General features: G+C 44.5%; 1 protein-coding gene across 3 annotated transcripts in view; it reads left to right on the plus strand.

Annotated features, from left to right (window-relative positions):
• The first annotated feature begins 11,758 nt into the window (after window positions 1–11,758).
• EIF4E3 (eukaryotic translation initiation factor 4E family member 3) overlaps window positions 11,759–25,734 on the plus strand; it is a 46,246-nt gene continuing 32,270 nt past the window's right edge. For all 3 annotated transcript variants that reach the window (XM_077858080.1, XM_077858079.1, XM_077858081.1), the window contains exon 1: window positions 11,759–11,964. In XM_077858080.1, coding sequence (XP_077714206.1) covers window positions 11,774–11,964 — 191 coding nt within the window. In that variant the 5' untranslated portion in view covers window positions 11,759–11,773. The remainder of the gene's footprint in view (window positions 11,965–25,734) is intronic.

Raw genomic sequence — 25,734 nt, forward strand, 5'->3', positions numbered from 1 at the left:
ATCACCTCAAATCCATAGTTTACATTAGGGTTCACTCTTGGTTTTGTACATTGTATGGCTTTTGACAGATGTATGATGACATGTATTTGCCATTATAATATCATACAAAAGAGTGTCACTGCCTTAAAAAATCCCCTTTGCTTTGTCTGTTCAATCTCCTTTCCCCTGACCTTTGGCAGCCATCATCCTTTTACTATCTCCATAGTTTTGCCATTTCCAGAATATCAATCATATAATTTGACCGAGTACAAGGCCTTTTTAGATTGACTTCTTTCAGTAATATTCACTTAAGCTTCCTTGTGTCTTTTCATGGCTTGATAATCCATTTCTTTTTTATCACTGGATAATATTTCATTTAATGGATATACCATTTCCATTTATCCATTCAACTACTGAAGGACATCTTGGTTGCTTCCATATTTTGGCAGTTGTGAATAAAGCTGCCATAAACGTCTGGGTGCAAGTTTTTGTATGATCATGTTTTCAACTACTTTGAGTAAATACCAAGTAGCCGTATTGCTAGATTGTATGGTAAAAGTATGTTTAGTTTTATAGGAAACTGCCAAACTGTCTTCCAAAGTAGCTGTACCATTTTGTATTCCCACCAGTAGTGATGAGAGTTTCTAATGCTCCATATCCTCATCAGCATTTAGTGTTGTTCTGGATTTTGGTCATTCTAATAGGTGTACAGTGGTATCTCACTGTTTTAATTTTCAGTTTCCTATTGATAGACGATGTGAAGCATCTTTTCATATGCTTATTTGCCATCTGTATATTTTCTTTGGTGAGCTGTCTGTTCAGATCTTTGCCCATTTTAAAATTAGGCTGTTCATTTTCTTCTTGTTGAGTTTTAAGAGTTTTTTGTTTGTTTTGGAGCTGTTGGCATTTTAATTTGAATTATTATTGTCTTCAGTACTATAAGGGTTTTCTTGACACCTCAGCATTCTGGGCTGCAAAAATAAAAAATATATGTATTTTCTCTTTTTTGAGGGAAGTAGAGAAATTATCTTTACCTGAAAAAAATTAAAAGAGGTTCTCCCAGGATTACTTTGATCCGAAAAGAATTCCAGACTGCCTCTGAGGTACAACTGTGGCCTCATGGGGCTTCCATGCTTTAAATCCCTCTCTACAAAATTAGCTTATGCCATGTGTTTCTTAATTATTTTATTAAGTAGTGGGAAATACATGCTCAGCACAGCATCGCCTTTCTTCTGTGTCTTCCATGGACATGTGTAGATTAACAAGGGCTTCTGCTGTAATCAGTGGCAGTGACAATACACTTAGTAGCAAATCACCCTAACTTCTAGAGAACTGTTCTGGCCTAGATCATTCTATAAAAAATAGTCACTAATGCTACTGAAGACAAATATGTCCCATTGCAGGTGAAGGATGTATTATATTATCTGATTTCCATTCTCCCACCCTTTCACTATGCGTCAGTAGATTTATATCATGGGATTCATTTTCATTTTATGTCTTTTTATTTACGCACCAGTTCCTTTGCAAGTAATTTTAATTCTCCCTTTTATGAGAGTGAGGCTTTGTGTCTGTGTATTCCTATATAAAATAAAGGAAATGATTGTTTTTAATGCAGATTTGAAAGAAATATAATGGATTTCAGCTACAACAATTTCTTCCCATTTAGAGGAGATGAACACCTAGTTAGATGAAGAACGTCATTTCTCGTATAATTTGAATACATCCTGTTTCCATGACAACTTGTACTTACCAGCTTGCCTGGTTAAAGAAGTGTTTGAATTCTTTCTTGGAGAAAAGATTTGACCAAACACTGGTTATCCCATTTTTTTAGTTCCAGTAATTTAATTCCAATTTGGGGGTATTTCTCTTTTTAACATCGGCTCCTTTTGAAGGAAAGAAACCTAAAGGGCATTTGGTGGCATACCTCCACCTTCACAACAAAAGGAGAGGATTCCCAGGCCAAATGCTAATGAGCCTAGGAAATGATATTGTTGAAGGTTGTACTCATTTTCTGATATCTTCCAGTTAAATTAAATCAACAGAGCTGATGTAACAACTTATTAAGATGCTATTTGATTTGACAGAGAATGATTCAGTTACTCATTTCCATCTGGACACTATAATCATGAGGCTTGTTTCCTCACTGCGAACTTCTGTCTTGCCTTTATGGGTGGTCTGTGCCCTCTTAGTGCTGAATTTCGATTCTTGCAAGGAGTATGATTTTATTAATGATTTTCCCTCAGAATGAAAGATAGGAAATTATTTGCATCATTAACTATTCTTGTGCAAAACATGAGGAAGATGGTACTGTATTTTATGGGCAAGATGATGTTTCATGCCATATGAAATATTTTAGTTCATGAGACAAGAAAGAATGACCCTTGGGCATTTTAGAAATGATAGAGAGTTAACTCCAAGTTAGGATAATTCAGAGTTTAGTTCTGAGGTACCTGGAAGTTTTTGAAAGGGCAAAAGTGACTCTTATCTATCTCCAGGATCATGCACAATGATGATAAATATTTCTGACAAAAAACACATGTGCGTGATGGTCTGTGGGGTACCAGGCTTATCATAACCCCTATTAGAAACCATGTTTTATAATGGGCTCTGTATGAGTGAAATGTGCATATTTTTCACTTCCTCAAATAAGATACCATCTTATCATAAAAACTATGGAACTTTATTTTTATATCTAAGCAATCTCTGCATCCAATATGGGGCTTAAACCCAGGACCCTGAGATCAAGAGTTATATGCTCTTCTGACTGAGCCAGTCAGGTGCTTATTTTAAAGATATAACATGCAACTTAATATTATGTGCATAATATGTAAAAACTGAAAGCCAAAAAAGTAAAAACCTGAAAGCCAACAGGAAAGAGGAAGAAAATGACAGTATCTTTCTGTATTGGGAGTATTCAATTCTAGCACTTGGTAAAAGAAAGGAGATTAAGTAACCACAGAGCTTTCTTTGGCCTAAAATTCTGTTTGCAAGCATCTTCATGATTTCTAGTGTAGTACTTTGCCTAGTACTTGCAATTCTGAAAATTTTATGCAATTATAATTTTTTGAAAACAAATAATATGGCTTTATTCCAAACTTGCTTTATTTTCCTTTTCTAATTGCCCATCAATTGATAATAGCTTCTCAAATTTCAGAGGACTCAGCTCTTAAGAAGTAAATGACTTATAAAATATTTTAATATTCACTTTAATGAATGTTTTAATCATAGAGGAATTCATTATCCAGATATTTATGGAATATTCACTACATGAGCAATCTTTAAGATAATCTCTGAGGAACACAAAGAGTCCCCCCCTCCCCCATGGAGCTTAGGCTAGGGAAATAGGGAAATAAGGTATAGGTAGGTAGTCATTTTTTTTTTTTTTTTAGTCATTTTGTTTTTAACATGACTCATCACCTACTAATATTTTGCTGAGTAAATTGATATTTTCTATATGATGATTTCTTATGCCATAATATGATGTGATTATTTAAGCTTAAAAATAAAGCTTTGGAAAGCACAATGCCTTTTCTCAAGAGTACAGGCTTGCACAATGTTCCCCTAAGTGATTTCTGAGCCATAACTGAAAGCTCAAAATCAAATCTTATACCTAAAGAACCTCTTAGCTATAAAGAAGTAACCAGCTTGCTGCTAACTTATCCCACCATGCAAGCAATTGTTATCTTGCAGTGGGGTTTGGAGGCCTCCAGAATGGATGCACACTACCAATAGAACAAGTGGTGCTCTGTGGCCATGGTCCTGGCATGACCAGCCACTCCAGGTTGTCTAAGACTGAGGAGGGATTTTCTAGGACATACATTGCTGAACTCCAGATAAGTCTCATACAAATTGAGAAGGTTGGTTCTATACACTCTTCTCTAAATCTCCAAAGAGTGCAGAGGAGAACACCTGTATTCAAATAGCCTAGAGGATGTCCATGTTATCTCTGTAAGGAATTGAAATAAGGAAACCAGAACCAGTAATTGTGTGGCATTTTATTTATGGCTTAGGCCCTCCCTTACCTCCAGGCAACACTGTGAAGCCAGTATTAATAGTACACTCATTTTTCAGTTGAGAAAAAGGACTCAGAGAGGTTAATTGATTTGTTCCAAATCACACAGCTGTTAAGCTATTAATGGGCTCAAGCACACATTCGGGGGTCTTCCTCCAATCAAACTGCCCCTATACTGGCCATCTCTTACTCCCTTTAAAAAATTTCCAAAGGCCAAGTTGAAGGCTGCTGGCTTTCCTCTTCAGTTGCATTCTCCAACCTGAGCCTCCTCACATCTTTGGTTAATTGACAGGCCAGGGGAGCGTTAATAACTACTCTTTGATAGGGAGCCAGTGATTTGCAGAGTATATTTATTGCGGAGTTGTACTTAATAGGGACAAACTTTGGTAACAATCTGAACGCTAACAGTAGGGGTGAGTTATGTTTACCTTAGAAATAAAGCCTCCAGGGGATGCCTGGGGGGGTCAGTGGTGGAGCATCTGTCTTCGGCTCAGGTCATGATCCTGGGATCCTTGGATCGAGTCCCGCATCAGGTTCCCTGCAGGGAGCCTGCTTCTCCCTCTGCCTATGTCTCTGCCTCTCTCTGTGTGTCTCTTATGAATAAATAAATAAAATATAAAAAAAAAGAAAGGAAGAAGGGAAACCCTCCAGTTATTTATTCAAGAATAGCAGAGAATTGCAATCCAGAACACACAAGCTATGGCCAAACCATTGGCAAGTCCAGAGAACAAAAGAGAGTGTTCCTCTCTCATAGAGGAAAGAGGGAAGTTGGAAGGCTATCACAAAAAATCCACTGGAATAAACTCTGAGTTCAGAGTATAGAGGCTGCCCATTGGCTGAGTTGTGACTGCATTTCACTGGCTGGGCTGTCGCTGGAGGAGGAGGAAAGTCTGTCTCCTGCCCGGTAGTAGTAAAGGAGTATTGATTTGCCATGTGCCTCGTTTCATGTTGGGTATGCAGTTAACTACAGTGGTAGCTCTGAGAGCTTCCCCTTCTGGCCTCCTGACTCCATTTTAAGTGAGGTTTCCTGTATTAATTTTCACAGTTGCATGAATCCTTTTTCTTCCAATCAGTGCAGTACTATGCAGTCCCAACAAAGGTCCCTTAATCTGAATTCTTAGACTGACCACAGAACCAATGTTTCTGAAGTCATTGTGGCTTTTTTTCTTAACCAAGGAAGAGCATGTCATGGTAAGTAGTTTGGGCACCTGCTCAGCCATGGCTCCAGAACTCTAGGTATCTTGCCCCTTTCTGGAGTGCATTTGACGACTGATCTCCTGTGACAGCACTTACTGTGGCCCTTGAAGGATGGAGAATTTGGGTGGGCAGAGAAGAGAAGAAAAGGCTCAGGAAAAACTGGGGAGATGAAAGTGCACATGGTATGTTTAGCGAGGGGAGTCGACGGATCATAGATTCAGGCAAGTTGAATCTGTGATGTGCCAGATGCTGCACTAAGGACCTGAGGAGGCAGTAGTGGAGGAAGGGCTCATAAGCCTGCCTTTGGGAGCTCATGCTGTGGCAGAGATGAAGATGCACCAGGGGACGAGGATGCACCCAAATATATATATTTTTTTTTCAAAAAACGTATACTCTATATTAATATACTTCCAAGTATATGCAAATTTAGATTATATAATTAAATATATTTGGATATACTTGCAAATGTATTTGGAAAGGTGGGTCAAGTAGAGAAGATTGCAAAGGCTAGACTGGAGATTTCAGACTTCGGCCTGTGGGAGACAGGAAACCATATAGGTTAAAAAGGTGCTTTTAAGGAAGAATAATATACCATCCTCGGAAAGGAGAACTGGCAGAGGAGAAAGACTAGATAGAAACCGGGAAACAAATTCACTGACTGTTCCTTTCAGTCAACAGATGTTGTATACCCAGTTCTTTTCCTTCCCAGATATTGGTGGCGTGCCATGCACGTGGCCAGACTAGGCTGGGTCCCAGGGCCAAAGACGGTCCTGGTCCTCTTGGACTGGGTGTTCCGGGGTGGGAGATGGGCAGCAGATCTGTATTAGGAAAATCATCAGTGGGGAAGAGGACGTGCTCTGGAGCCTGACGGTGGGGAAGCTCTTGCCCAGGAGGCCTGAGTGGGAGAAGCAGCTAGTCGTGCAGAGCAGAGACTGGCAGTTCAGCAAAGGAAACAGCTTGTGTAGATGCCTTGAGGCTGCAGAGAAGCTGTAAGGACGGGGGAGAGTGCAGCCATGTGGTTGGAAAGGCAGGAAGCATGCAGGAGATACTGAGCCCTGTTTGCAACCAGAAAGAGATCTTGAGAGCAATAGGAAGCTGGCGAAGCAAGCGAGGCATGATTGAATTGGTGTTTGGAGACAACTGCTGAGACTACTGTCTGGCACCTGGTTGGACAGGCAGAGAGACCGGACAGAGGATGTTGTGATTGGCTGGAACTCAGGAGGTGAGGACTGGGAGTGGGTGTTATTGGTGGGAATAAAGAAGGAAGACCAATGCCAGGGCTGCAGGAGGAGCCAAACAAGGACTCGGTGGCTGGTGGGTGGATCTAAATGGGAGGGAGGGGGTCAACTGAAACTTGATGTCATGTTTTCCAGGCTCAGTGGGTGGGAGGACTTCACTCTCCTCCATGCAGATACTCAACAAATGCAGTTTCATTTACCCCCTTCCCTTCCACTTGCAGCTCTGAACCAGACCCTCAGGGGTCTCTTAGATTCTCGACAAGTAACATCCATCGAGCTTTTCCTGCGTGCGGCTTGCAAGGTGTAGAGACATGTTTTCTCACACAGGCCTCAGAGCAGCCTACGGAGGGAGCTCTTGTTCCCTCCATGTTCTGAGCAAGGAATCTGGCATCCAGCAAGGTTAATAACTTCCCAAGGTGACACAGCTCACCCATGGCAGGATCTTGGTTAAGCAGGCTTCACTCTCGCTAAAGCAATAACTTTGAAACCACGTTACAGCCTCCCCCGACACCCTCAGTGCCCCAGGGGTGTTTCAAGCTTCCCCCAGTCCTCCAGGCCCCTCCTGGGACGGACCAACTGCAACACCTGCCTTTGCTGGAAGCTTCAGCAGGGCCTGGGCCTGCTGTCCCCTGAATCTAGAGAGTCTGAGGTCTGCCATCTAGCGGCCACTGCCTTCCTTTTTATTCTGAGCTTTTAAAAGAAAGGAAACTGGGAGTTCCCACATACAAGACAGGCCTGCATATTTATAGCATCACACCCTGTAAACAGGAAACTTCTCAGTCTTAGAGAAGGAGCCTGGTAACATAAACATAGCATATTGGCAATGAGTTCCTCCGCCCATTCAGCAAACATTTAAATATATATGTAATGCATATATATGTATATACATATATATTTAAGTGTTTGTGTCTATATATATATTTTTTTCATTCCCCTGGAAAGTAAACTCACTGAGACAGGGATTTCTTTTGTCTGCTAACTAATGAATTTCAAGAGCCTAGAACAGTGGCATTTGTATAGCAGACATGGGATAAACATTTATTGAATGTCAAATAAATGAACACCTAACATTTAGTGCATCTTTACTATATACCAGGCACCTGACATGGGTGTTTTCTCATTTACTCCTAATGATGACTCAAGAGACAAGGAATGTCAAAATGCCCGTTTCTCAGATGTAGAGACTGATCCATAGAGGGACAAGAAGCTTACGAGGTTTGGGGAGAGCCGCTGGGTTTTGACTCAGGTTTTCTGATTTTAGAGCCACTGCATTTAACTGCTGTGCATGATACCTTTTGTCTGCTCTGGGTGCCAGGCCTTGTGTGCAGCATTGCCACCATTTAGACTGGTGGTAGAAGTGCCTCCACAGGACGACCAGCCATTTCCCTCCTGTGTTTTGACTTTATTGAGTGAAGTCTTCCATCCCACGGTGCTATGACAGAGAGAGCAAATGGAGGGAATTCAAGAAAAGCTGGCTGGCCGACAACGAGTCCCTGTCACTAGCCAGCTGTGTGGTTGTGTGACCCTGCACGGTGCCCCCACACCTCAGCTTCTCCATTAGTCAAAGGGGGAGACTGGGTTAGGTTCCCCGCCTTCCCTTCCAGCTCCAATATTCTACTATTTCTGTGACTCCCAGGGAGCTGGATGAGAGTGAAGAGAGAGGACCACTGGTTCCTAGGCAACCAGTACCCGCCTCACCCATGTTGCCATGGTGATGATGGAAGTTGGGCTGATGGGATTACCAGCTCCTGCTAATTGCATATGAGAGCTCAAGGTCTCTGTCTCTTGCTTGCTGGCTGGCTGGCTCATACTTTCTCATTCTTCTAGGAACTGTGGGAAGATCTCCTCGCCTCCATCTGTGGCATCCCCAAGGCAGCCATAGTGCAATGGAAAGCAACTGGAAATGGAGCCTAGCTGTTCCTCTGAGTAGCTGTGTGACCTTGGGCAGGTTACTCGGCTTCTCTGAGCCTCCATTTCCCATGTGGAAAATGAAGGTGTTGGAATAGGGAGCCCTGTCTAAGGCTCTTCCCAGCTCTCAAATCCTTTGATGCCTAGGGAGCATGTCAGGGGAGCAGACCACATTGTTACTAGGCAACCAGCAGGCACCCTGCCCAAGTTGCCTTGGTGACTGGATACTAGAGGGGAGGGGAGTCGCTGCTGCAGCTAATTGCTTAATTATTTATGAGTGCCTCAAGTCCTTTTTGTTGTTTTCGTTGCTAGGGGCTGTGGGGTCACCTTCTCTTCCTCCCTCCTGCTACCCCAAGTCGCCTGAGGTGCACGTTGCACAGTGGGAGAGCACGTTGGCCTGGATCTCAAGCTACTCACCTTCTAGTCCTGCCTCTGTCATTTCCCAGATCTGTGGCTTCGGGTAAGTCACCTCACCTCTCTGGGCCTCAGTTTCCTCATTTGTAAAGTGGGGGGTTTGCTTAGGTAATCTCCACATTTCCTTTTTACTGTGAATTTCTAATTCCTGCTGTCCAGTTGCAAATTGGGGAAGAAGGGGAATATTCCTAATTTTTTACCTTCTAAGGATGAGTCTGAGGAGCAGTAACAATAGTTAAATTTCTTACATGTCAAACAGGAAGGGGATGAAAATTAGGCCCATTGTTCTCTGCTTGCCTCTCCCCTTAGCCATGTTGCCTGACCCATTTTATTAATCTTAAGGTCATTCAACGTTTATGTTTTTGGACATTACCTACTTCCAGCATGGATCTGAAGGGTTCACAGTATAAGATGCATCTGTTCAATTAGGCCTTTAAAATACAAATTAGGAGTCGGTTAATGTAAAAATAATGCTGCTGCTGCTTCATTGGTTACTACCAATGTTGTGATTAATCATCAGATGTAATTCTGAGCATCCTGGAAGCCAAAGCAAGAAGAGAGGGAGATAGACAATTGTTATTCAATAAAGAAAAATTTCCAGATTGTTCCTTGTCCTAAATTCTGGAAGTGATTTATCTTGTGGTGCTTACTCTCTTTTAGAAACCACAGACAAAACTTTTTAAATAAACCTTTACTGTTGACAGTATTGTTGAAGGACAGATTGACGAGTTCTAATCTAATTATAAAGCAAAAAGTCCCTTTCTACCTTAGGATTTTATGAAGATAAATCACTTAATAAACATAACTTCAGAATCAACCACTATTTATAAACCAGTTATATATAAATTCATGTAACCACTTTGCACACAAGTAATTTAGCAACATGTGTCAAATTTTTTAATGCAGACCAAAATTCTACTTTTCCAAACTTATTCTGAAATAAACTTGTGTAGCTGAGGAAAGACACTGAATATAAAAATGCTTATGGTAGCATTATTCATAAAAGAAAATGACTAAACCACATAAGTCTCCAGGACTAGTGAATTAAATTATGTTACTTTTTTACAATGGATTATTTTGCAAGCCCTGAAGTAGATGTATATGTTTTGATATGGGAGAAAGTCTTCAAATATATAATCTGAAGTAAATAAGTAAATAAGGAGGTTCAGCAATAGTATAAAATGCTTCTCTTTCTCTTATGGAAGATATAGATAGGTATACAATTTCTGTATCTAGATACATGCTTTCATGTGCCTACTTGCATTTTTCTGGAAGGAAACTGTTAACAGTGGTTTCCTCTGGGCAGGAAGATTGATAGCCTTGGAAGGGAGGGAGACTAACTATTCACTGCCTTATTTTTACTATGAGGACCTGTTCATTTTTCAGTTAGGCAGTAGAGCCTGGCAGTTAAAAGCCTTAGGGTCTGAATACCTGTGTTCAAATCCCAGCTCTGTCACTTACTAGCTGTGTGACCTTGGGATTAACTTAACTTCTACATTCCATATCCATATTATGGATAAATCCATAAAATAGTACCTCTCTCTTTGGATTGTTGTGAGGATTAAATGAATTAATAAGTATAAAACAGAACAGCCTAAATAATACCGTCTATGCCTTTTCTCGAAAAAATTAAAGGAAAAATTAAATAAACAAAAAACTCTGCATCTAAGCAAAAGGAGCCCCAGGATCTCAGAGTTGGAAGGACTTTATAAATATATCCCTGCTTCCAGCATCATGCGTTGTATACAAATTATCTTTGAAGCAGGGATCACAAAGCATTGGTCTTATTTGCTTGTCATTTTATCTGAACTTGAATAAAACCTTTTCGACGTGGCACCTATCTGGCATTTCATAATAGGCATTTAAGATGCCCGTGCAGTCCCTGAACCCATCTGGTCTTACAGCTCCTGCTCTAGTCCATCCCATGAATGCTCAAGCCAAGAGCAGAACATATGCTCCGCCAGGTAGAAAATCTATGAAAAGCTGGAACTCTACATCTGTTAAAGGCCAGCGAGGGACTCTTCAAAAGTCAAGCTTCGAGAGGGCATCCGTGCCCATGCCAGTTATGACATGTGTTCACAGCTCCCATGCCTCCCCTTTTCTTTTAAAAGAGGATGACAGAAGCCTGGCAAGGAGCTGCACTAGGATGATTCCTCTTACTTTGGACTCAGGAATCTTAGGGCCGCAGGGATTTCCTGTCTCTTCTTCTTCTTCTTCACACATCCAGAAAGGCGAGGGTTCCCTTCTTCTTCGCAGGCGCTTTGGGGGAAAGTCTGGGAACTTAGGCCGACTTTGGGAACCTTCCTTTGAAGCTGGCCACGCTTTGGGCCACACTTGTAGACCTACGGGTGCCCCCATCACCACCACCAAAGGGCGGGATGGGAGGAGCTCTGTTGCCTTAAAAATGAGCAGAGTTAGGAAACAAGCTCACCCAGAGGAATTCAAAACTGACCTAGTAACACCTCCCCACCTCCGCGCCCAGGTCGCCGTCCCCGGCTTGTGCCCTCTGGCCCTGTGTTCGGGCACTCTTGGGCATTCCGGGCTCTTCATCCATTTGGGCCAGCGGTTCCCCTTGCCGTCTCTCCGTCACACCCGACTGTGCCTCCATCTGCCCTTGTGCCCCTCCCTCCTCCTCCAGCCATCTGCCAGCTCTCCCAGCCATCCTTGAGACTGCTGGCATCTCCTGCACCCGTCCTCCCCTCCCACCGTGTGCGCCTGAAATTCCGTCCCGCGGTCGGCTCGTCCACCCCGGCCTCGCGTCTGCGTGCAGGGCCCGCGGTCGGTGCGGCCCGGCCGGGGGGCGCCGACCCCGACCCCGACCCCGACCCCAGGGCGCGCTCAGCGGGGCCTGCGGCTCCCAGGCCCGGGGCGCGCGGGGCGCGCGGGGAGCGCGGGGCGGGGCGGGGCGGGGCGGGGCGCGCGGGGGGCGGGGCGGGGCGGGGCGGGGCGGGGCGGCCGGGGTGACTCAGCCGCCGCTCGCCCCGCGGTCCGCGCGTCCGCCGGCCTCGCAGGCGGGGCGGAGAAAATGGCGATGCCCCCGGCCGCCGTGCCCCCCGCGCGCGCCCGGGAGCCGCCGGGGCCCCGTGCCGCCTCCGCCAGCGCCGCCTCCGCCAGCGCCGCCGCGCCGCTCGGCCTCGGCCTGCAGCAGCTGTCGGCGCTGCGGCCCGAGCCGGGGGAGGTCCCGCTGCACTCGCCCTGGACCTTCTGGCTCGACAGGTGAGGGGCGCGGGGCCCGCCGCGTGCGCGCAGCCCGCTTTGTCCCGGCGCCCCCCGGCCCCCGGGCGCCCCCCGGGCCCGCTCCGCCGCCGCCCGTGCGCCCGGGGCGCGCAGAGCCGGGGCGGGGGCCCGGGCCCGGGGAGGCCGGGGCGGCGGGGGGCCGGGGGCGCCCGAAGTTCCCGCACCACTTCGCCCCCCGGCTCCTCGCCGTCCCGGGGCCCCGACGACCCCGGGTGGGCGCCTCCGCCGTGACAGCGCTCGGGCCGGGGGCCGGGGGCCGGGGGCCGGGTCCGCGGGGAGCGCGCCGGGACCGCCCGGGACTGCGCCCGGCACTGCGCCCGGCTCCCCCTGACCGTCCGCGGCCCGCGGAACTCGGCCAGCAGCCCCTCGCCTCTCGGTGACAGCTTTCTCCCCGGGGACCGCGCGGGGCGCCCGCCCTCGCCCCAGAGACAGCCCCCGACTACCGCACCCAGGGGCACGCCCGACCTCGCGATCACCCCGCGTTCCCTGCCCGCCCCTGTTCCCCTGGAGGGCGTCGCGCTGCCCTGGAGTGTTCTGTGCGAATCTGTGTGTTTTGTGCGTCTCAGACCCTCAGTGCCTCCCCTCGGTTGGAAGCCATTGAGCAGGGACTTTTTTTTTTTTTTTTCTTTTTTTCTTTTCTTTTTTGGACACCTGTTCTATCCCAGCACCTATAGGACTGGACCTGGTACCTAGCAGGAGCACAGCAAACTTTGATGAATAAATGCACGAATGCAAAGCCCTTCTTAGTTAGGATCCGTTACCCAGGAGGGGTGCCCACAGAGTATTATGTACGAATCTGTTTCTGTGGCTCAGCCCCCTCATTTCTTTCCCTCTGTTGAAAGCCATTGAGCAGGGACTTTTTTTATCCTTTCTTTCTTTCTTTTTTTTTTTTTCTTTTTGGACACCTGTTCTATCCCAGCACCTAGGACTGGACCTGGTACATAGCAGGAGCACAGCCAAACTTTGACTAATGAATAAATGCACGAATGCAAAGCCCTTCTTAGCACCCGTTACCCCGGGGCGGGGGGGGGGGGGGGAGTGGGGGTGCCCAAAGACGATACCTCAAGGTCGTCCCAGAAGCTTATGGAAATGTTGATGACACTTGTAGCTACAGTGAAATATTAGGAGGAAAGGTATATATGACTGTTCTCTGTGAGATTTTCTTACAAGACCCAAATCTGGTGTTAAAAAAAAAAAAAAAAAAGCCTTGCATAAAATGCCGGAAGGATTTTTTAAAAGTGATTATTAAATCATCCCTTGAAGGAAGACCACTTCATTCCTTCCTTCTTGTTGTAGTTAGCACCCATCTATAAGAATCTGTAAGAACTGACATTTGGAGTCACTGTCTTTTCCGGGGACCTAAAGAAGTTGGGGTTGGAGTAGATGACAATGAGTCTCGGTTTTGAAAACATTTTCACTTTCATTATGGGATGCTAAGAAAGCATTTTACTGTCACAATAGGAGTGGTTTTGGCTAACGTCAAGGGAATGAAATCTTGCGTCTGTTTTCAAAGGTGTGCTGTAACTATTGTTGCTACCTGCTGTTTCCAAGTTGTTAAAGAGGGGCCTCTGGTCTGTGAGGAGACTGTGGACTGGCAGAAACAGTGTTGAGAGAGTTAAAAGGGTCACAAATTCGTCTCCTTAAAGGCACAACATTTTAAGAATAGATCTGAGATTTTAATACCGCATAACAACAAATAACTTTTTAAGAAAATCCGGTAGCATCGAGGATAAGAATATAGGAACTTCAATGAAGGCACAAACTCGAACTTTCTTAGTATGTATTTGTGCAGTTTTGTTCTCTGAAAGCTGGCACTCAAGTGAAATGTTACTGCAGTAGTGTTGAGGTTGGTAATAGAAATAATTACATTATGTGATTATTATCTAATTTCTATAAGAAATTAGAATTACTTGCAGAGTTGCTCATTTTAATTCATTTTGCCCCATCAGTCGTCCCATAGCTTTTACTGAATTGTCTCCACTTTTCTGAGAGGCCGTTGCATTCATGTAGACTGGCTCCCGTCCCCTTTGGGTTATGAACACATTGTGTTCTAGAAGTTTATTTGTAGCTTCTCCCCCCTAGGGAAACAAGGTTCTAGAGAGAGTAGTAAAGCTCTCAGGAGAGCCCTCCAAGGCAGTCTTCCCCCCAGCATAGCTGATGTCTGCCCCTGAGGGCATCAGTTTGAGTTCCACAGCATCCAGAGGGCTTCTGCTCCCTAAAACTTCCCTTGGCATCTGCCATCTGTCCTGTCCTCCCTTTCAACCTACTCTGTGACCAGAGACAAGTGATTTAGCCCTACTAAACCTCAGTTTCATTGTGTAAAATGGGGAGAGTCATAGATTGTATCTCATGGGGGTAATTCTGAGGATTAATGGATGAATATAAAGCACTAACATGGGTGCCCAGCCTAGAATAAGTGATTAATAAATATTGATAACTAACATCGTTACCCGAAGCTCCCAGACTACCCCCCCCAACACACACACCCCAACAGTCCCTGGAGCAACTTATCTGACCTTAGTGTCAGGAAGCCAGCAACCTGAATTCATTTTCCCCCACTGGATCAATTGGAGAGTCCCTTAAGTAGAGTTATTTGCATTTTTCAATAGCAAATTTCAGTAAGTCCGTATTTGTTTTGTTGTTGTTGTTTAACTAGACTGTATGGCTAAGAATGTAAGCATTTGAGGTATAATTTTGGTTGGAGACACAGAATGAAGCATTTTCCTCCCTGTTTTTGACTCTTAAAAACCCCATCCTGTCTCAGTCTTGATCTCAGGGGCTGCTCTGAGCTGCTTGTCTCTGAGGACTTTGTTTTCGTCTTGCGGTGACCCTGTTTCCTCGGAGTTTGACCCGCAGGACTCAATCCTCAGGCCTCTTGTCCCTGTCCACACCAGTGATAGCATTCAGTTCAGTTCTCATCACACTGGTGATTCCCACAATTTTACACTTGCGAGTGCAGCTCCTCCTCTCGGTCTCCATATGGATGTCTAATACACATCCAAACTCAACACATGTCAGACCACCTCTTCAGCTTCTCTCCCAAATTTGCCTTCTTCCATCTGTCCCGTCTCAGATAAGAGCAGTTAACAACAGTAACTCCATCCTCGCAGTTGCTCAGCACCCACATCTTGGAGACCCCTGTGGCTCTGCTCTTCTCGTCTTCCCCACTCCTTCTCCCTCCCCTCCATCCACTCTCCACAGACACTGCTGATTCTACCACACAAATGTGTCCACAATCCAGTGCGCTCCCACCACCTGAGCCACAAGGCCTCTCTCCCCTGGACCACTGCAGGAGTGTGCTAACTGCTCTCCCTGCTTCTACCCTTGCCCGCCTTCCCCCCGCCAGTCTTTTCCCATCACAGCAGCTGAAGTCATACCTAAGTTAAGGCCTGTCACTTCTCTGCTCTCCTTTTCACTCAGAGGCAAAACCCAAAGTACTTACAATAGCCCATGAGACTCTGCAGCATTTCCTGTATCCGCCCAATATGCCTTTCCCCCCTGTCTCCCTCTCACTCTCTCTTCTGCCCTTCTAGCTCTTTCTCTGTCATCCCAAGCATGGGCCTTAGTCACCAATAGTCCCTCCTGCCTGGAATACTCTTCCCTCAGTCATCTGCTAGGACTTTGCTTTCCTCTCTGTCTTAGGGAGGCTTTCCCTAACCATTGATACTAGATGGCATCCTCATCCTGACACACCCTCCCCATGCCCCTGACCCTGCTTTATTTTCTCCATGGGATTCTGTGTTTGTACATCTTCTCTCCCTGGAACATCGGCTTCATAGGGTTCTCCCTGCATCCTTCTGCCCTCAGCTCCTGGATCAGCACCTGGCACAAGTCATCCCACACCAAAGAGTTCGAGATTATGGAATTCTACTCCTAGTGACTTCCCCTTCTCCCATAGTGGTTCGTGGTACTTGGAGTGTCATTTGTAAATCTGCATCCCCAGCCCTGATCTCTCTCCCGAGTTCTGGATACCATATCTGCCACAGGCTGGTTAGCAATTCCACCGTCTAACGCATTTTTCAGAGTTTGAAGTTCCTTTTGTTCCTTGAGTCCTTTCTCGTGTACACTACTCCATGCAGTTTTGTGCTTCAGATGTTTGATCCCCTGTTGGAAGACTTGGCCCAAGCCAAAGCCACCCATTCCTCTCCACGTGCCTGCATCTGTGCTCTCTAGCCCCAGGTACGTGCTTCCAGCTTGCCTGCTCTCAAGCTCTTCCCTCCTCTCTACATCCCCCACCTGGGCTCCTGGGCTTAGCCTTCTGACCTGCACCTGGTCTTGTCATCCCAAAAACTCCCTGCCTTTTTCCTCTGCCCTAGCAGGGGATTGTGACTCTGTCTCTCCTCACTTAAACATGCCTTTGTTGTGGGCTCATGTGCTCCAGGCTGGTGGGATTCTGGATCTCCACCCCTGCTTTCATCACAGCAGAGCTGATTGGTTTTGTTATTGTTTTAGAAATGATCCTCTCTCATTTGAAAAGAGCATTCCCCAGCTTAAAAAAACAAAAACAAAAACAAAACACAAAACCTAAAACAGCCTTCAGAATATGGTGTGAACTTCTATATTGCTTTTTTTTTTTTAACATGAAACTCATTTTTTTTTTAGCCTCATCCTCTAGGTCTCCCCAACTCCAAAATACCACTCACTGTGTTCAGTCTCACTAATAACTGGATTTCTGGCCCTTTTCCTGCATAAGCCATGGATTTGCCAGCCCCTGGGATTTGTCTTCGGATGTTCCTTCTTGTTGGGATGTCCTTCTCTCCTTTGTCTACCTGAAAAGCTTCCATGCATCCTTCAAGGCCTTGCAAAGATACCAGCTCTGTAATTGTCCTTAAATAGCCCTTGGCCCAGGCAGGATTGAGCCCACCTCCTTTGTGCTCCCGCAACATTTTTTAATATGCCAGTATTTGTATCCGGGGTTATTGATGGCTCTTCTGTCCCTCCCTCTTGACCATTAGACTTGGCCTGCCTCATGCCTGGCTCTCCAGGAGTGGACATTACAGTGCACATAGTAGGTACTTAAAGAGTATTTGTGTTCTTGTGTCTTTAGTCACAAAGGTAGGCCAGTCATGTATGTCTCCCACCAACCCACCTCATCGGGGTTTACCTCTACCCAACCAGTGTTTCTCAAAATGTCATCCCTTGCCACTTCCATCTGCATCACCTGGCTCTGCTTCTTCAAATACAAGCTCCTAACCCTGCCCAGGACCTGCTCTCTCTCAGACCTCTTGGAGTAGAATGCATATTAATTAAGTAACATATGCATATTAAGTAACAAATGCTGTATACATCACAACTGGAGAATTACTGCTCTGTTTATTGATCAGGTCATTTGAGCATCTTAGTTGCCCATCACTGTTCTCAGCGCTAAGAATGCAAACACGTTGACAACATGGTCCCAGGCCTCCCTGGAGGGATGTCTCTCATACCGCATGCTACCATGGCATCAGTGGAGGTACCAAGTTCCAGAGGGACCCCCCTCCCACACACACACCTCCTTCACTGTGTGATGCTTTTGCACACATTCCTCCATAATAACAGACTTGATAGAGAGGATCCCAAGATCATCTTTGTTCATAGAGTGGCCCTGTTGGGACTAGGCGAGGGTAGAAGGCTGTATGGAAGGATATAGTTGACAGGATACAGTGGCTGGTATCTGTACCTGTTTCCCTCATTTTTGCCTTTCTGAACTCACAGGCTCACTCAGTGGCTCAGGATTTTATTTTCTGGAAGGGGGAAACAGCCTCCAGGTAGCACAGGCAGGGAAGGGCTCTGACCCAGGGGCTCACAGCCTCTCTACCTCTGCATCAGTGGTCGTTTCCTGCAGTTGGGCCTGAACATCCTCACTCAGAAAAGTACCAGTCCCTCCCTGGCACTAGCTGCTCAAAAATCTGTTTTCCTTCCTCTAATATTACAGATGCTGTTTCCTTATTTCCAAACCTAAGACAGCTGGCAAGACTTTAGCGGTCTGGCATGGTGACAGTCCAAAACCTGGCCTTTGTCCACTGTCACCTCTCACACTGTTATAGTTCTCTTCTACCCAACTTCTGTGTATGGAGGGATTAGTTAATATAGCAAAAGGAAAAGAGTCCCAGTTGCTAGTGTCAAAGGAGCTTATATGCTAGGAATGAAAATAGAAGGAAACCTGGAAAAATAAAAATAAATGTGCAAAAATAAAGCATTTAGATTATGAAGCGTGTTTCAATAGATGCATTATTAAATGTTAATGATAGACTGTGGACTATTTGTGTATGTGACTCTCCAATAGGAAGCTGATATAGCCACAAGCCACAGATCTATCTAAAAGTGATTAAAATGAAATCAGCTTTAATGGAGTAAATGATATATGAGGGATGTTCTTCATCGCAGAACTGAGCCTGTCCATATTTTCCCTCTGACAGCTGAGCCCAATCTTAGTAAATTCACCAAGACTGGCTTTTAGGAGATGTATCCCTCTCTAAGGCTGTTCTCTTGGCTTAAATGAAGTGGTCACTCATATGAGATGGAATATTGTCAGTATTCATTTCTTCCACTGATAATCTATTGTGTGTGTACACTGGGCATGTATGTCCATTACTTGAGTATATTGTACCATATATAAAATTCCACATTTTAGCCTATCAGTATTAACTAACTATCCTTTACTTCGCTGTGCTAGGTACTCCACTGGTTGCTGTACCCATGAAGTCCTCACAATATTTTTTTTTGAGATTTTTAATTTATTTATTCGTGAGAGACACACAGAGAGAGAGAGAAAGGCAGAGACACAGGCAGAGGGAGAAGCAGGCTCCATGCAGAGAGCCTGATGTGAGACGCAATCCCAGGTCTCCAAGATCATGCCCAGGGCTGAAGGCAGCGCTAAACCACTGAGCCACCTGGGCTGCCCAGTCCTCACAATATTGAAGTAGGATATACCAGCAACGTTTTACAGATGAGAGAGCTGAGGCCCAGAGAAATGACTTGACTAAGGTCACACAGCTAACACAGACTGGAAACAGGATTTGAGCTGAGGAGTGTGTGACCCCAAGCACTAGTGTCCCTAACCCTGCTGAACACCACTCCCCTGTGAATATGGACAATGAACGAGATTCAGTTCTCCCATATTTTCATATCCTGAAATGAGAGGTAATCTGGGCCTACCGCTGAATTTCACAAATGAGGAAATCAGTCTCCTGTTTTCCTGGTAAAAAAAGTAAGCCAAAATTTACAAAGAAGAGACCCTTGCCTAAAATCCATATTTAAGAGCCTGTGTAGGATTGTCCTTCACCTTTAATGATAGCCTCATCTTGATAATCTTTTTGGGTGATGACAAAAAATGCGTCTGTGAGAAAAGTGATTTTTATGTGTTTTTTATGATGCTACCTATAGTTCATTAGCTTTTACTTGCCAAGTTGTTAGCATTTCTTATAGGGACTTGATTTAGATGACCTGGCCCAGCACATCTCAAACTTCAATATGTATACAAATCACATAGGATTCAGCAGGTGTCTAATGGGCCTGGAAATGCTGTAGCTCTCACAAGTGCCCAGGTGATGCTACTGGTTGACCGACCACACTTTGGCAGGGACACAGACAGGAGTAGAGGAAACCTTTCCAACTTCTTTTCTTTGAAAAAAGCATTTCCAGGTGTCCAAGTCACTGGTAAGTGGTGCTGTGGACCTGCTAAGAGCTAGCTAGCTAGGTAATGGTGAAGAGAATTTCCTTAGGTATTTACAAGGGCTTCTGTCTCCATGAATTATTCATGAGCCTTGCTCACCTGTAGTAAACATATCTTAAAGGGTGGGGTTGAATAGAGAAGGTACATTTGCATTGCATGGAAGTACATTGAGGATTGCAAGCTACAGGAGAGTTGAGACTGCTTGGTGCAGAGCTGTGTTCATGGCACCAAGCAGAGGATGTGTCATGTAGTAAGTGATCAGTTTAGGCTGGTGACTAATAGCAAGGTTGCCAGCCACCCATGGTTTGAGTCCAGGTCTGCCACTAGCCAGCTCTGTGTCTTTGGCACGTCACCACCCTCAGGCTTAGTTTGCTTATCTGCAGAATGGAAATGCATGATATTTTAATGAGGATGAAATGAGATAATGCATGTATGTAACATATGATACATAATTTTTTCAGTTATTGGGGGCTCAGTAAGTATTTCTGGGATAAGAGAATAAAATGCTTTGAAGCATTACAGACTTAAGTTGAGCTAAAAGAATTCTGTCTCAGGGACCTACTTTAATGAATAGATAAAGATGATTTGTAAGTAACGTATTAACTTTTTGCATATAAATGGTGCTTAGGTGCCTGGAAACCATTTAAGCAGAACAGTTGGTCCAAACTTATGGGACTTTCTGCTTTCTCCTAACTCCCCAAATGAAAAGAAATTTTAACCAATTTTACACAGAGTGCCTTAAGGTGCATTTCCTGTTATTCTGTTACGCAGTTGAAGACACACAGGAGTGACATAAAGCTGGATTTGGGAGTTTGGGTCGTAAGTAACCTTAAGAGTTCCCCTGACATGTTTACACTCATCATCTAGTTGGCACACCTTGAAGGATCCCCTCCCACTTCTGCCTCAACCATCACCACTTCTGGATTAGCCAAGTCCAAGTGGAAACAGCCCTCAGTATAGCTGTAGCTTTAAGCCCAGAGACATGGGCACCTGATGGGCTTTCTTTTCTGAGGACAGAATCTAGGAATTTCTCAGCCCTGTGTGTGACTCTTACAGATTTCTTGGGATTCTTACTCGCTGTCCCACAGGTAGAAAATGTGATCAGTGTCTCTTAGTTCTAACTGCGCTCTTCTCTATGCCTGTTTTTTTTTGCCTCCGATGGCAATGATGATGATGGTGGTGTTAGCAACCGTTGCTTATTAGGTCCCAGGTGTTGGGTAAATGCTTTGTAGAGCATTCACTTATGTAGTCTAAGTAGCAAAGCAGTGGGTGACATAGAGGACCATGTTCTCAGAAAGAGGGAAGGAGGGTCAGAGAGGGTCAGGCTTGTCACACAGCTGGGAGGTAGCAGAGCTGGGACTTGAACTCAAATACCTTGATTCCAAGGGCCATCCTTGTAACCCCTCTGTTTTCCTGCCTTTCTGCTACAGCCCATTTGTGGCTTTTGTTTGGTAAAGTATCTTCTTCCCATGCCCAGCCCCAGAAAATGATGACCTATACATGTGTTCTTACTGAATTGTGTTCCTTGTATCAAATTTGGGAGTATGTTATTGCCGGGGATCCTTGGTAGCCTCCAGCCCAGCTCTGCATCTCTGCATCTTCCCCCTCCCAACAGCATGGCCAGATGGAGAATGGTGGAAGAATAACAGGCCAGAGCAAGGAGTGGGTCCAAGGAGGGAGTAGATAACCTAAAAAGGAATGGGAAAGGGATTTGCCCTAAGATACCAGGTGGGACCTTCCCATGATGACGGTGACATCTTGGTTTTTACTGGGAACCATCCTTGTCTAAGAGGAAAATCATGGGAATCAGAGCTAGACAGACCAGGGAAAGAGTGCAAATCTGCTACTTAAAAAGCCTCACTGAGCCTCAGTTTCCTAATTAGTAAAGTGGAAATAATGACACCAACTTGTCAGGGTTGCTATAAGGATTAGAGATAGCATAAGCAAAAACCGTCCCATATAACACATCCTCAATTAAAGGAGGTCATTATTACATTAATATCATTAAATCAGAGGGAAGATTCCTGGTGAACACTTCAGACTCGTTAACCTGATCCATCCGGGGTGTATTTATTGTCCTGCTGATGTGTCCTCAGCCACAGCTACATACTGGGAGAAGGTGGCATCTAATTCAGAGAACATGAAAACAGGTTCTGATTCCGGGGTTCTTTAATTTCCCACAACTCTGGTTGTGTGTCTTTCTAGGAAGGGTCATCATCAATACATATACCCCCCTCACTGCTCGCTCTCCCAGGCAAAGAAGAGTGGATCTGATCAGAGTTGTTTTGCCTTCAGGAGTCTGGGGAATTCAGAAAGCAGGGGTATTGGTTTTAGAACTCCATGAGAACAAAGGCTTTGTCTAGAATGACCACTGATGTATCCTCATCAGCTGAAAGAGGTTGTGCAATGAACCTTTGTTGATTAAATAAATTGTAAATCCTCTGAGATTGTTATATGTCTGTGTCAGGGTTTCTTGGCTTTGACTCTGGTGACATTTTGGGCTAGATAATTCGTTGTTGTGGGGCTATCCTGTGCCCTCAAGGAGGTTCCATAGCTGTCCTGGCTTTTACTTACTAGATGCCAGTGGCATCCCCCTCAGGTGTGACAACTGAAAATGTCTCCAGATGTTGCCATCTGTACCCTGGGAGGCAACATCTCACATCCAGATGAGTACCTTTGGACTGCAGAGTGAGGGTTTGGTTAGGGTTGTATTTGGAGGTTTAGGGTATAACATGAATACAGTAAAAAGACTTTTAGAAGGTATGAGAATATACTGTGTACCTGAGATGAGTAAAATATTTCTTTGCTTGAAATCAATGGCGAGCATTTTTCTTCCAGTTGCTACAGCTCTCTTTCAGAGTAACAGGGAGGAGGGGATGTGGGGCTGGCTCCCAGGGCTACAGCTTTGCCACGAGCAGCCTACATTGCTACTTTAAGAAACGGTAACAGTAGACGCTACAGCTTCTGGTTCAACTTTGAACCGGCAGGCCCAGGACAGACTGACCTGCTTACAAGACAGATTATTTTAAAATCTCAGCCTGTTTACCCTGTTAAAATGGATTCTGTGGATATGGCCCAGTTTTGCACGTTAAGGATGTCCCAGGTCAGGTATGAGGTATTTTTCAGTGACTGTTGGGATCAGATTTGGCTCATAGAAGAATGCTGTTCCCAGAGCTGGCCAAGGCACCCACTTACTACCATCGGAAGTTTCTGGCACCGGTTTCGTTACTTTGAAACTTGGACACCCATTAAACTGTCCAGCAGCTAGAAGAGATCCTTAAGATCTCAGAATCCAACCTTCTCCATTAAGGAATTAGGAAGCCAGAGGCGCCCGGGTGGCTTGGGTCATGATCTCAGGCTCTCTGCTCAGTGGGGAGTCTGCTTCTCCATCTCCAACCTGCTTGTAATCTGTCTCACTCTCTCTCTGTCAAATAAAACAAAATTAGGAAACCAGAGTCCATAGTAGCTGACATATTTCCTTCAAACGCCAATACATCAGCATGAAATCTTAATCAGAATTGACCTATTGAGGGTGATCCTGTTGGTTTTAGTGAGAACCTTCTCTACTCATGTCTACTGGAAAGACTGTTCTTAGAGAGCTGGGTGGCCAGGATTCGATGCTGTAAAGGAGATAGAATGTTTAGCACATGAGCAGCAATGGAGTCCCTGCACACTAGCTCTTGATACTATTGTCTTACACAGATGGCTCTGCCTTGTTTTATTCTAGAGTCCCTTCTTGGACTCTGGAAACTAGATTTGTTTAAAAGAAAAAAAAAAAAAAAACTTGGACAGTGAAACTGAAAGGCCCTAAATGATTTTGTATGATTATTTCCTACACTAGAATAGAATCAAAAGACCAGAATGTAGAGACAAAGCCATTTAAAAAGCATAGAAAGGAAATGTTCATCAGAAACTTTTTCCAGGTTAAATGGTATTGTCCTCACATTGTATTAAGTTGACATATGCTGTCTGAGGCGAATATTCAAATACTCATTCTACACAGTTACAAATTGAAATGTGACTTTAAGAAATAGTAGAAAAAATCGATATACACAGTTTTAAAAAAGGGCAAAGTACATTTCCTTCCTTTGGACCCTAACAGAGCCCTGTATATACTCTCCTATGTGCTTTGGGTGATCCAGAGATCATATTTGAGCATATTTGGCATATTTGGTGAGCATACTGGGCATATTTGGTGGAGAGGTCAGCTGAACTTTTCAAAGAGGGGAAAAAAACTCAGCATTGGAATTGTGCTAGTAGATTTTCATATAAAAGCAAAAGATTTTCATATGAAAATCTACCCAGAAGAACTTCAAGGTCTGTTTTAGGGTCTTTTTTTTTTTTAAATCTTTTTATAGTTGAAGCCATAAATAGAGTAAAAACCTGCATTAAATAGTAAATTAATATTTATCCAAGTCAAAACAGGCTCTGGAGTGATGGATAGATATATCTGGGGCTAGGTGCTGATTGAATACCTCACGATTTACCACACTCTTCAACATAGTTATTTAGGCTTCAGGTCTGCCAAGATAATGTGATCATGCTAGATATTGTGAATTTACTTTAAAGAGAAATGATATCCAGCATATTTATAAACAGCTAGAAAAGAGTTGTAAGCCCAATGCATTAGGGTAGCTTTATTTATCAGAGCTGACCAATTTAACGCAGTCCTTTGTTTATCCCCAGACTAGTTTACAATTGTGCTTCCTTAGTGACCTTCAAGCAAGGAAACTGTATTGAGAAGTGTATTTTTTTTCTATTCCAGTTAGATACCAGGGAGCACTTATTGGTTTATAGTTGCAGCAGTAAGAGTCTGTAGAGCCCTGTCATGCATGTGTCATGCACACCTCATACCTGGGTATGACCCTTTTCTTTTCTATCCTTTCTGTCTCTGAGCTCTGTGAGTTTTGTATGTATCTCTATTGTGCAATGGTTTTACGACTTTCTAGAAAGTACAACATCTTGAAGTTCCATGGGATCTGTGTCTTTGAGGGTCAGTGGCTGGTAAAGCTCATTTTTTATAGGTTCTGGATCCTCATGGGTTGACTATGAGCCAGTCATGTTCTCTCAGCAAGGCTCATTTCCTACCTCACAACCAGACATGGGGCTTTCAAGCATTATTTGAGTGATGAATTTTTATCTTTGGCCTGACATTCCTGAATCCTGACAGTCTCAAGTAAGAACTTCAGTATAGGGAGAAGGAAAAGGTAGCAGGACTTGGAGAATCTTAACTTCTAAGGATTGATGAGACTGTGTCATGTTCCCCCTAATCCCAGGCAATGGTGCGAGGTAAAGCCTGTCCCTAGTGCCCGATTTTTCTGGTGAATAAACCTGTAGTATGTTGCCATCTAGTGGACCATATGGCAAACTAAAGATTAATGTATTCTGACCACAGAGTTACTCAAAACTAATTAAATCAGCCAGAGAAAATAACCGAAAGAATTTTTCTAAAAGTAAGTGTTGGGGAAATACATGCAAATTTCACGTGAAACTAAAGTTGACCTTTAGTAATCATGTTTTCTGAAAGCTGTCAACAAAAGGTTACTCTTTCTTAAGAGTTGGTGACAATTTACCACCAGGGAATTGACAAGTTTTTCTAACATGTAAAGAAAGGGTCCAGGATCCTGTGATTTCACTGTAGCTGTACGGTGGGCACAGTTTCATATCCAAAGTCCTAGAAAAAGGCTTGGTTATTACAGGGTTATTTCAGTATTTTAAAAAAAATTTTAAGATTTTATTCATTCATTCATGAGATACACAGAGAGAGGGAGAGAGAGGCAGAGACACAGGCAGAGGGAGAAGCAGGCTCCATGCAAGGAGCCCCACGTGGGACTCGATCCCGGGACTCCAGGATCATGCCCTGGGCCAAAGGCAGGCTAGGCTCTAAACCGCTGAGCCACCCAGGGATCCCTAAATGTTATTTTTTTTAAGTTTCCAATATCTTTCTTATGTGTATTTCCTTATTTTAAATAAATTTCCACAGAATAAATATGCTTACTTTTAGGAGAAGCAGATGCATGACTTCACAAATCAGGAATTTTACATTTTAAATGCTAAATAACATCCCAGTAATGTCTGATTCTGTGCTTTCAGAC

Source organism: Canis aureus, chromosome 19 (assembly GCF_053574225.1).
Source record: "Canis aureus isolate CA01 chromosome 19, VMU_Caureus_v.1.0, whole genome shotgun sequence".
NCBI classification, from domain to species: Eukaryota; Metazoa; Chordata; class Mammalia; order Carnivora; family Canidae; genus Canis; species Canis aureus.